At 41.9% G+C, this 10,745-nt stretch overlaps 1 protein-coding gene across 1 annotated transcript in view; it reads right to left on the bottom strand.

Annotated features, from left to right (window-relative positions):
* The window catches only part of LOC102469392 (tyrosine-protein kinase Fer), a gene marked incomplete at its 3' end in the record, with an annotated part of 168,685 nt that overhangs the window by 88,893 nt on the left and 69,047 nt on the right, over positions 1-10,745 (bottom strand). The window contains 3 exon segments of the mRNA XM_027770707.1: positions 1,099-1,218; positions 2,026-2,163; positions 8,167-8,350. Of these exon segments, the coding sequence (XP_027626508.1) occupies positions 1,099-1,218; positions 2,026-2,163; positions 8,167-8,350 (442 nt within the window).

The following is a 10,745-nucleotide window of genomic DNA, read 5'->3' on the forward strand; positions in this document are numbered from 1 at the left end:
GAAAGAAGCTTAAAACAAACAAACAAAACAAAAAGCTCGGAGGGAACAACTTCAAGAACCCCAGTAGGGCTGCGAGAACAAACTCCAGGGCACGTGACCCTGGCCTCCCTTTCTGTCACAGTCGTCGGTCCACTACCCAGAGGACGCCTTCCTCCTGTCCAGGGTATCTGTGCTCAGCATTTGTTAGGTTTTTTTTTTTCACCCTAGCTAACCGGCTTTAAATACCCTAAATACCTTCTAAAATCTAATCCCTGGTTCTTCCTTTAGTTAATCATCTGTATTTCGACAATGCTATTAAACCGCAGAGAGGAGATGGCTAAATTATTTGATAATCAGTTGAGGTCATATCAGTTGAGGTAAAGTTCTAGAAAGTGAGATGATACAATGTGTCCAATATTGAAATGAGAATGCTACACAATTATATCTAGCTGTGGTTCTGACACAAAGACACGCATCACTAAACGACCATTGTACGCACATACTTGTACGCTTCTAGAATAAACTCAGGAGACAGGTTAAATATTTAAAAGAGAGTGCCTTACTTATTTTCTAAATTCAAAAATGTATTAATTGCCTTCAATCTTTGAAAAATACTTAAGCACATTAAGACTTCCCAAAACTCCTTTAAAATTTTATGCAACAGAAACAACAAAGTGAAGAACGAACTGATTTAATGGCCTACATGAGCTACACCAGTTTCAGGAGAAAGAAATCCGCAAGGCCCACGTTTGTACTGAATGCTCTGACATCAACTACTCTCTTAGCTCTAACAATGTGCTTATTTCCGAGATCATTCTATCAAGTTGGGAGGATAAAATGAGATAGAAGTAAAGTCTGAAAAGAATAAAGTGTTCTTCTAATGTAAGATGTTAATAATTGAGTAAATGAATGAAACATCACACAGAATGTTGATTTTCAGAATTACCAAAATTAGTGATGATAATGAGTAAAATTAACATATTTCTCAAAACATGTCATTATAGCCCAACAAACTTAATTTACTTTTTAATCACTTACCAAAAAAAAGTGTTTTAAGTTTTATTAATCAGAAAGCAACTGTACTAATATTTGCACTATTCCGATTTTCTACATACTTACATTACTTGCAAACTTTCTGCTGTTAAATTATTCCACATGATCTCATTTGCCTGAAGATTTTCATTTTCTTCTAATAAGGACGTATCAAATTCAATTTCTTGTTCTTTAGCAGCCGTTGTTCTAATGAAGTATGCCAAACAATTTTGATTAATATGAATGCACTCCCAAAATATTATCTTAGAATACACCAAAGGTAGAATATTTGTTCTTCTCCAAAATTACGCTAACCAAGTAAACAGAAATGGTACAAATCAAACTAAACCAGGCGTCAAAGATCTAGTCAGGTCAACTGAACTTCGTCCTCACCTGCACGATGCCGATGACCCGATTTATTCCTGTCACAAGTGTAGGGCATATAAAACAAGCGGAGAAGTAACTGGTGCATCAATTTAATAGACATATAAAGTCAAAGTACTGTTATTATATAAATAGTTTTTACAAAACTAGAGGGCTGGGCCTGTAGCCTAGTGGTTGAGGGAGCCGGATCCCACATGGCAAACCTCCGTTAGAACAGCAGCTCTGAAAAACCATGCCAGGCACATGTGCGCACAGGGTCCAAATCCCAGGAGGATGGAGAAATGGAGCAGAGACTGAGATATGGCCACCCCCCATGCTGTCTCCCCCCCTCCATTTCTCCTCTGTCTCTCTCTGGTGAGTGCATGTGCCCTTGTCAGTTTAAAGAAAAAACAGATGGTTTTTCATGAACCTAATACAGATTTAGGAAATGATATTCTGACAGCTAGCAAACTTTGACATATTGGTATATAAATTAAGTAATTATCAGTGACAACACTGAAAATTAAAAGCAGACAGATGAATCTGAAATATCCTGCATCCTAATAGACTCTCAAATATTTATTTGGTTAAATATCATATGGTGGAAAACACAGTATCAGAAATCCTTGAAAAGGAACAAAAATACCATACCTGTGGACATCTATGAAATTATTGTATTCTGTGCTAGGGTCTATCTGTTCAACCGACATCTGAATCTCTTTATGGACATTCACTATCTCCTCTGTAACAAGGCTGGTGATCTGGCTGTATTCATCAAATATACCTTTTCTGAAACAAAAATAAAATTGAACAACATTTTAAACTTTCATCAGGAGAACGTAAACCTAAGAAAGGATTCAGAACGATCAACATAAGATATATAACGTCAATATTTACAGAGTGCTTTCATACGGTATTCATACCGTATTCCCTACTCCTGAAGAGGAGCGTGATTAGCAATTTACACTCGCTATGACTAAAGGCCTGCAAATGATCTAGAACAAGGCATTACCTTGTTGCATGTGTATCTGATATGTTTAAAATGTAGGGCCATTGCTGACAACGTTCTCTTTCTGAATATCCTCTGAGAGATGCGGGATTCCATAACAGGGAGCTCTACTGAGCTTGCTTGTCTTCCGTCCTCCTTCCCAGTGGCTTCCACTCCTGCCTGCCCAACCTCTTAGCGCTCTTGCTCCAGGGCCTCTGTGCTTTTCTACCCACTTAGTTCGACTGGTTATGCACCTTCAATGCCATCTAAATCTCTTCTCCTGACCCTTGTGCAGTAGCAAAAATGATACCCACATTATTAGCCTGGTCAAATGAATGCAAAAAGGGGAAAAAAAAAAAAACTCTTCTGTCAGAGAGAGTAAATTTTTACTTTAAAATGCTATGCTGTAAAAACATGCCAGTGACCATTAGGGGCTCCAACAGCAAGTATACAAATGTCAGTAAGTGATCCTGCAAATGCCCAAATAAACATAAAACTTGGTGTCTCCTTTCTAAAATCATCGCTTATATAAAAAAATCATTCTTTATTATTTTTTCTTTTCTTTTTTGAGAGATTCTTTTTGCTAAAGGGCACATGCACTCATCAGAGACAGAGAGACAGAAAGCAAGAAATCATCCCCCAGAAAGATGGTCAAGCCGCAGGTCCAGGACTTGAACCACAGTTGATACGAGGGAGCCCAGTGATGCAACTGCTATGCCTCTGCTGGTCCCCATTCTTTAAAACGTTCCTTTATTATGAAGAAGTCTCTCAATTATTTTAATTTAAATGGCAAATACTGTTTGAGTGAAGAAAAAAATGTAAATTACTTCAGGCAATGATAGTTTTGAATGATTACAGAAATCACATGAAGAACACAATTTGAAGAAAAAAGGGGGAGCAAAGAAATTTAATACAGATTTAGTCAATATTCCGGGAATCTGAGCTCGTAAGTGGAAGTTATGAATGTAATGAGGCTACTGAGATAAGCAATATAGCAAACAGGCATGATACAGAGATCGTTATCCACCTTTGAGACAAACGTGGGGAGAGATCGCCTCGTATTATAAGAGCCACTACGTGTCACGTAGAATTCTGTTTCAGTGCTATCATCATGCCTGGATTCTTAAAACGGAAGATCTAAAGTGATATATTAAAAGTAAAGATAATATGCTGTAGAAAATTATGTCTCAAAAAGATGTTCTATTAACAATAAAGACAGTATTACTAAAAATTTCTGTAAATAGTTTTCAAAAATATGGATTCATGAAATGACAGGAAAGGAAATATTTATAAGTCAATAATATGTAGTTTAAGTCTAGCTCTGTGGTGCAGTGGCAGTGCCCCATCACGAGAAGCCAGATCCTGCAAGGCGACCATGGTTAAAATCACCACCCAGTCAGCCTGAGACAAGTCAGGCATGCCCAGGGGTGTCTAGGACGGGAGGACTAGCGCAGCAAGGGACCGGTTTTGTGGAAGCAATTTTCCCACAAACTAGGAGCAGGTGGGAGTGCGGTTTAGCTGGGGGATGATTTAGGGTGGCTTGAGCACATCCATTTGCACTGTATTTCTGTTACTGCCTTGTACTATATGATGACGGAATTATATAGCTCACCACAATGCAGAGTGAGTGTGGGCCCTGAGCTTATCTTCCTGCACCTAATGGTCCCATGTGGGGGCTTCTGGGAGTACCCAAAGCCCTTGCTGACCCACCGGGAGGCAGAGCTCACATGGTGTCATGAGTGAAGGGGAGCGGTTGTAAACACAGAGGGAGCTTCACTTACTCTCTTGCTGCTCATCTCCGGCTGTGCAGCCTGGTTCTTATAGGGCCACAGAAAGAGCCGGGTCCATGGCCTAGGGGCTGGGGACCCCTGAACCAGAGGACAAGAAGAAGGGGATTGTGGCATGACCAGACCCTGTGGGGGTGCTTCTCTCATTCTCTCTCTCTTTCTCTTTCTATCTCATGCATGTTCATGTACTCTATCATGAATAAAGACAGAATTGATAATAACATATAACTTAGAGATAAGCAACTAAATTTATGAATTAAATATTTTAAATAGATATTTCACTTTCTTAACAACCCTGAAGTTTGCATATCCAAGTTGATTATAAACACTGTGTCATCTAATTCTGAACATAGAAGTTGACCAAAAACTTAGTCTTACCTATACAGAAATATATACCTTTTTATCTTCTACTTTTACATAAAGAGAAGGTAAAGCCAAATAGAGTATGAAAGGCAGCAAAAAGGGACCAGCAGATGGTGTAATGGTTACATCACTGGATTCCCACATAGTTGAAAGCTGTTCAAGTCCCAGACTCGATGGCTTAAACTCACGCTGGGCGCGTGTGCGTGCATACCCAAGATCCCGAGAGGAGAATGGAGGAGAAGGGATTGCGGCGTGGCTAACCCCCCTGGGGGGTGATTTCTCACTTTCTGTCTCTCTGTCCCTCTCTGTCTTTCCTGCAAGTACAAGTGTATAGCCAAAACCTCTCTTCAAAAGAAAAGGCAGCAAAGACAAATTTGATCCCCCAATTTCAGAGGCTCTGGTAGTCATTCTTGCCCAAGAAATATTGGGAACAATATGGATCTGAAATGTGTGTAAATGCAGTAACATTTTAAAAAGTGAACTACATGTACTTAAGCTACTATGACACTAGAGAGCCCTTCAAAAAAGATGACGAAGCCCTTTATTTATTTATTTATTTATTCATTCATTCATTCATTTTTTGGAGAGGTTTTCGCTATAGGGCACGTGCGCTCACCAGACAGAGAGAGACAAAGAGACAGAAAGTGAGAAACCACCCCCCTGGGGGGATGGTCACATAGCAATCCCTTCTCCTCCATTCTCCTCTCGGGATCCTGGGCACGAATGCACACGTGCCTGGTGTGAGTTTTAAGCCACCGGGTCTGGGACGCGAACCGCGGTCAACTACGTGGGAGTCCAGTAACATAGCCACTACGCTAACTGCTGGTTCCCACAAAGCCATTTATGAAGATCACTTCCTATCAGAGTAGTCTGTCCCCGTGGCCTGGGGGTTAAAGGGAGGCATACTACACTTGACCGAGAGCAAGTTCAAGTCCCAGCCCTGGTGGCTTGAGAAATATATCAGGTGCATGTGCACATGTGCCTCAAATCCCAGAAGGACAGAAAAGGAACAGATTGAGGCATGACGCACCCTATGGGAGAGTGTTTTCTCCCTCTCTCTCTGGCAAGCTCATGTGCCCTCTGGCAATTAAAAATAAATAAATAGGGGATAAGTAGGGGACCAGCAAGTGGTGCAAAGATTAAGGCAACTGAGTCCTACATGACTGATTGTGTAGTTCTAATCCCAGGCCTGGGCATGTGTGCATGGGTGCCCACAATCCAAAGATGAGAAAGGAAGGGATTCTGTGTGGCCATTCCCCTTAGGGGGTGACTTCTTACATTCCTTTTCTCTGTCTCTCTGTCTCTCTGTCTCTCTCTCTCTCTGGTGAGCACATGCACCGTATAGCAAAAAAAAAAAAAAAAGAAAGAAAAAGAAAGAAAAAGAAAAAGAAAGAAAGAAAGAAACTAAAATAATTCAATCTTTTTTAAAAATCAGGGGGGGACCAGCAGCTAGTGTAACGACTATGTCGCTGGAATCCCATGTAGTTGAACACAGTTCGAGTCCCAGACTCAGTGGCTTAAACTCACGCCAGGTGCATGTGTGTGTGTGTGTGCCCAAGTTCCCGAGAGGAGAATGGAGAAGGGATTGTGGCGTGGCCATCCCCCCTGGGGGGTGATCTCTCACTTTCTGTCTCTCTCTTTCTGGTGAGTACACGTGCCCTATAGCAAAAAAGGCTCTCCAAAAAAAAAAAAAAAAACAGGGTAACATTTCTTCCAATATTAGGATTTATTTTTAACATTTCTACTTCTGAATAATTATTAGAATAGATGATGTATTATCTAGGAAGACTTTCAAAGTTTTTATAGTAAAAAACCATTTTTGATGTAATAAAAATCTCCAGATTTTGGTGTTCCTTGACTTATGGAAGCTTAATTCCTACCTCTGCCTCTTTCTTCACATGGTGTTTTCTTTGTGTCCTTCCTCTCTGTAAGAATTGCGGTCCTTAGGTTTAAAACCTCCCCAAGTTCAGGATTATTTCATTTTGAGATCCTTAACTACATCTTAAGCTCCTTATTTCCAAATAAAGTAACATACTGAGAGTCAGGTACACACGAATATTCGGGTATGCTATTCAACCCACTAACTCCTTCTCACAGAGAACGCGGAGTCAGGAGACCTAGCTTCAAGTCCCCAGATCTGCCACCTGTGCCCACGCTCTGTGACTGTGGGTCAGTTCTGACTGGTCTGTCACGGACACCTGGACATGACCTGCTCTTCCTAATTCTCCAGGATACTGTAAGGCAAGGGAGCATCGGCAGCTCATGCCCACCAGGAGCTCTGCAAACCACAGTATTGTATAAAGGAAATACTTCGTTTCAGAAATGATCATGTTACTTCTACTAGTTACGTTAGCACCAGGCTTCCTCCTGTAACCTGAAAATGCTCACGCTCCTCTTTCGTGTTAATTTACTGCTACATTTCAAATACACTAAGCCTAGGTCCTCATGTGCTAGTTTGGTAATTACTGATAAATTAACTAGAGTTCAAGAACCTGCACTTACCTGGGCCACGTTCTACTCTTTAAATTCACTACTGACTGGAGAACTTTGCCTCCACGGAAGAGGTGACCGTTATCCTCCAACTCCCCTGCCTGAGACCTTTCCTTTCCCTGTTCCACATCCCCGCTCCTCATCCAAGGGAACTCCAACACTGAAGAGTCCCCCTTACTCACATGTTCAGTCAAAGAAAACCAACTGAAGCACTTGGAAATGACTAAAACAGCTAGTAAAAGAGATGAAAGTTCACCAAAGAGGGCTGACCAGCATTCTCCCGTCCACGTGCGGGTGAACAGCTGCATCTGGCTTACTGGTGAGGACTCCTGTTGGAGCCTGGAAGGTGAGAACTGTCTCCTGCTCATCTTGTATCTCAGCACGCCAGGCAGGGTGCTTTGCATATAATAAAGCCTCAGTAAACATTTGCTGAGTTTAATCTCATATAGGGAAAAAAGAAGAAGAAGAAGAAGAACAAGAGGCTGGCAAATAAGCCTTTGAAAAAACTCTTTCCTTGAGGTTTTTCAATTTGTCAAGATTTAAATGTCCAATCCTCCAGAGGTAGCTATTCACTTCTTTTTATTTATTTATTTATTTTTTTTGGAGAGGTTTTTGCTATAGGGCGCGTGTGCTCGCCAGACAGACAGAGAGAGACAGAGAGACAGAAAGCGAGAAATCACGCCCCAGAGGGGATGACCATGCCGCAATCCCCTCTCCTCCATTCTCCTCTCGGGATCTTGGGCACGCATGCACACGTGCCTGGCGTGACTTTAAGCCACCGGGTCTGGGACTTGAACTGTGGTCGACTACGTGGGAGTCCAGCGACACAGCCATTATGCTAACTGCTGGTCCCGCTATTTACTTCTTAATGCTTGTCAACTAATGCTTTTTTTTTTTCATTTAACTTTCCATCTAACTGGGAAAAAAAAAAAATTTATATATATATACACAGTCCTTTCTTGGGGCTAGATGGAAGGTTCAGGAAAAGAGCACAAATGAAAGTACATCAGAAGTGGAACTCAAGAAGGATCAAAGTAAAGCGGGTCGGAGAGACCCACCGGGCTGAGGTAATAATGCAGCTAACAAAGCCAGCGCACGTCTAGGAGAGAAAACGGCTGAGATCATCTTATAAGGGGATCCCATGAGGGAGAGGGGGTCTCTTACAGTGCTTTGATCATCTCTTCCTGCATCTTCTGTAGGGAGTCCAGAAGCTGGGGCAGCGTGGTGTCGTAGTACTGGCTCTGGTGGAGCTGGGCCCCTCTCAGAGCCAGCACGTACTGATTATGCAGCACGTGCAGCTTCATCGTGGCTTTGTCGTAACGCTCCTTGGCCTTTTCTGTTTCCTTCCCTGAAATAAAAAAACATTAGAGAAAATTAGCAAAGAGATAATAAATAAATAAATAAAAACTTGTATGTTCCCTACGTGCAAACTGGATCACTACTGCTTTATGTTTTACAGATGTTAAGAATAATCAGCCAAAGTCCACTGAGCGTGCACTGTGTGTGCAGCTTCATGCTAAGCACGTTTACTGCCAGTGCTGAGCACAGAGGCCTCCACGGAGGGGGTACGGAGAGCAGTAAAGGTTCAGGGAATAAAGGCCGATTTACAATGCACAAAATACAGACACATGATCCTTGTCAAAGACCTTATACCAAATTGGAACAATGGTGCAAATGGAACCGCACAACCAAGAGAGCTTATAAAATATGTAAACTTTTGAGATCTGTGTCTTGAACATAAGGGTAGTCAGAGGAGGCTTTTAGGAGAAACAGAACTTAAAAGATTAGAGGAATGTTGGGAAAAATACAAGAACAGAAGGGCCGGCCTGTGGTGTGCTGATTAAGGTGGCTGGATCCCACATGGCCGGCCATGCAACTCCAGTCCGGGACCCAGCAGCTTCATGAAACTTACAGGGCATGTGTGCATGCCTGAAGGAGAGGTGGAAGAGAAGGGACTGCTATGTGACCACACCCCGCCTGGGGTGCCTTCTCACTTTCTCTGTCTCTCTCGGGTGAGTACACATGTCCTCTAGCAAGTCAGAAAGAAAGAATACAACAAGCCAGCAGCATGGTGGTTAAGTCAGCTAGATCCCACACAGCTGACTGGTTCAGGTCCTCGACCTGGTGGCTGTGAGTGCCCAAAATTCCAAGAGGAGCATGAAGGATTAAGGATTGCGGCATGGCCATACCCTCTGGAGGGCCATTTCTCACTTTCTCTCTCCCTCTCTGTCTCTGGCAAGTGCATGCACCTTATAGCAAAGATCTCTCTAAAAAATAAAGAATAGACAATAGTTCTCCTCTTCATAATGTTTTCCTTTCGTTCAATGAATATTACTAACTGAACACTACAAGGAAGGACTAGACAGGAGGAACTCAGAACTTGGGAAAACAGTCTTTGACAGTCTGGTAACTTGAAATAGCGCATGAATACACAAATGATACACAATACTACCCAGGCAAGCAGAGTGACAGCTCGCCTAACAAAGCAAGCAACTTTTGCAAGAGTGAGGGACACGGGCGGGGGGAGGGGCATCTTCAAAATTCACAGAAAACGTATATTAAGAAAAACACTATTTATGGATTTCAAAATAACACTTTGCACCAAAATAAACTCATAATTTAATTCCACTTTTCTGTGAACATTTTGAAGTCTACTAATAAGTCTGTATAGGTAGGGTGAATCCAGGGACTGCATGACTTGAAAATCAGAGAAATGTGGGCCTGATGTGGGAGAATTCTGGTGGCTATTGATAATCTTATATTAATTATGAGTTAAGAACTCAATGAGTTAAGCATTTATATGGTTCCTTTATCAGAGGCACTTAGAAAATGTTTCTTGCTTTCTTGGACTGTCAATATGTGAGTGAATATATAAATTAATGAACAGTCTAAACAGATCCTAAACATTTTATGCAAATTGAACCAATATATATTTTAAAGAACAATGTTATTTAACTTTATTTATTATTACTATTTTCCAGTTTGATCAGAGACAGAGTAAGAGAGAGAGGGAAAGTAAGAAAGCGAGCCACCAGGTCTGGGACTTGCACCGTGGTCAGCCACATGGGAGTCCAGCACTTTTAATCACCACGCCACCTGCTAGCCCCAAACCAATATATCTTGTGAATTTAGATTTTGGCAACAAATATTTCCAAAATATTAACTTCTCCTCTCTTTTCAAGGAAGTCCTCGAAAAGAAACCTCTCCCTAGATATAGACCTTAGGTTGAGAATGTTTGCCGCCAGAGGTTCTCCCATGCTGCCATTTTGCTTAAGCTCAGCAACCATCTGAGAATCTCTTTAGCCCAGGGCAAAACAAAACAAAACAAACAAAAAACAGAAAAAGTGAGGGTTTTTGCAGAGAGGGGAGACTTTAGACTTTGTTCCGTTGTTTCTCCTATTCGCGGTAAACAGAAGGAACACATGAATAAAAATCACAATTCCCTCGCTTTTCTCATCACTCTACTTCCGAGGCACAGCAACTACCCACATCCAGATGGTGCGCCAGGAAACAACAGACCAGCACGTCTCTACTACTAATTCTAGCACCTCCACGTACCAGTACCACCACTGCCTCTGAGAACTGTGCGTGTTTTACAGAATACAGCTCCTTAGCCCAGCTCCTGCACACAGGATATTTTATTTTTTTCTTCGTTTTTGTCACAATCACCAGAGAGGAGAGAGACAGAAGGGGGAAAGTGAGAAATCGCCCCCCAGAAGAGATGGCCACGCTGAAATCTCTTT

The sequence above is a fragment of the Tupaia chinensis genome, unplaced genomic scaffold (assembly GCF_000334495.1).
Source record: "Tupaia chinensis unplaced genomic scaffold, TupChi_1.0 Scaffold000155_1, whole genome shotgun sequence".
Taxonomy (NCBI): Eukaryota; Metazoa; Chordata; class Mammalia; order Scandentia; family Tupaiidae; genus Tupaia; species Tupaia belangeri.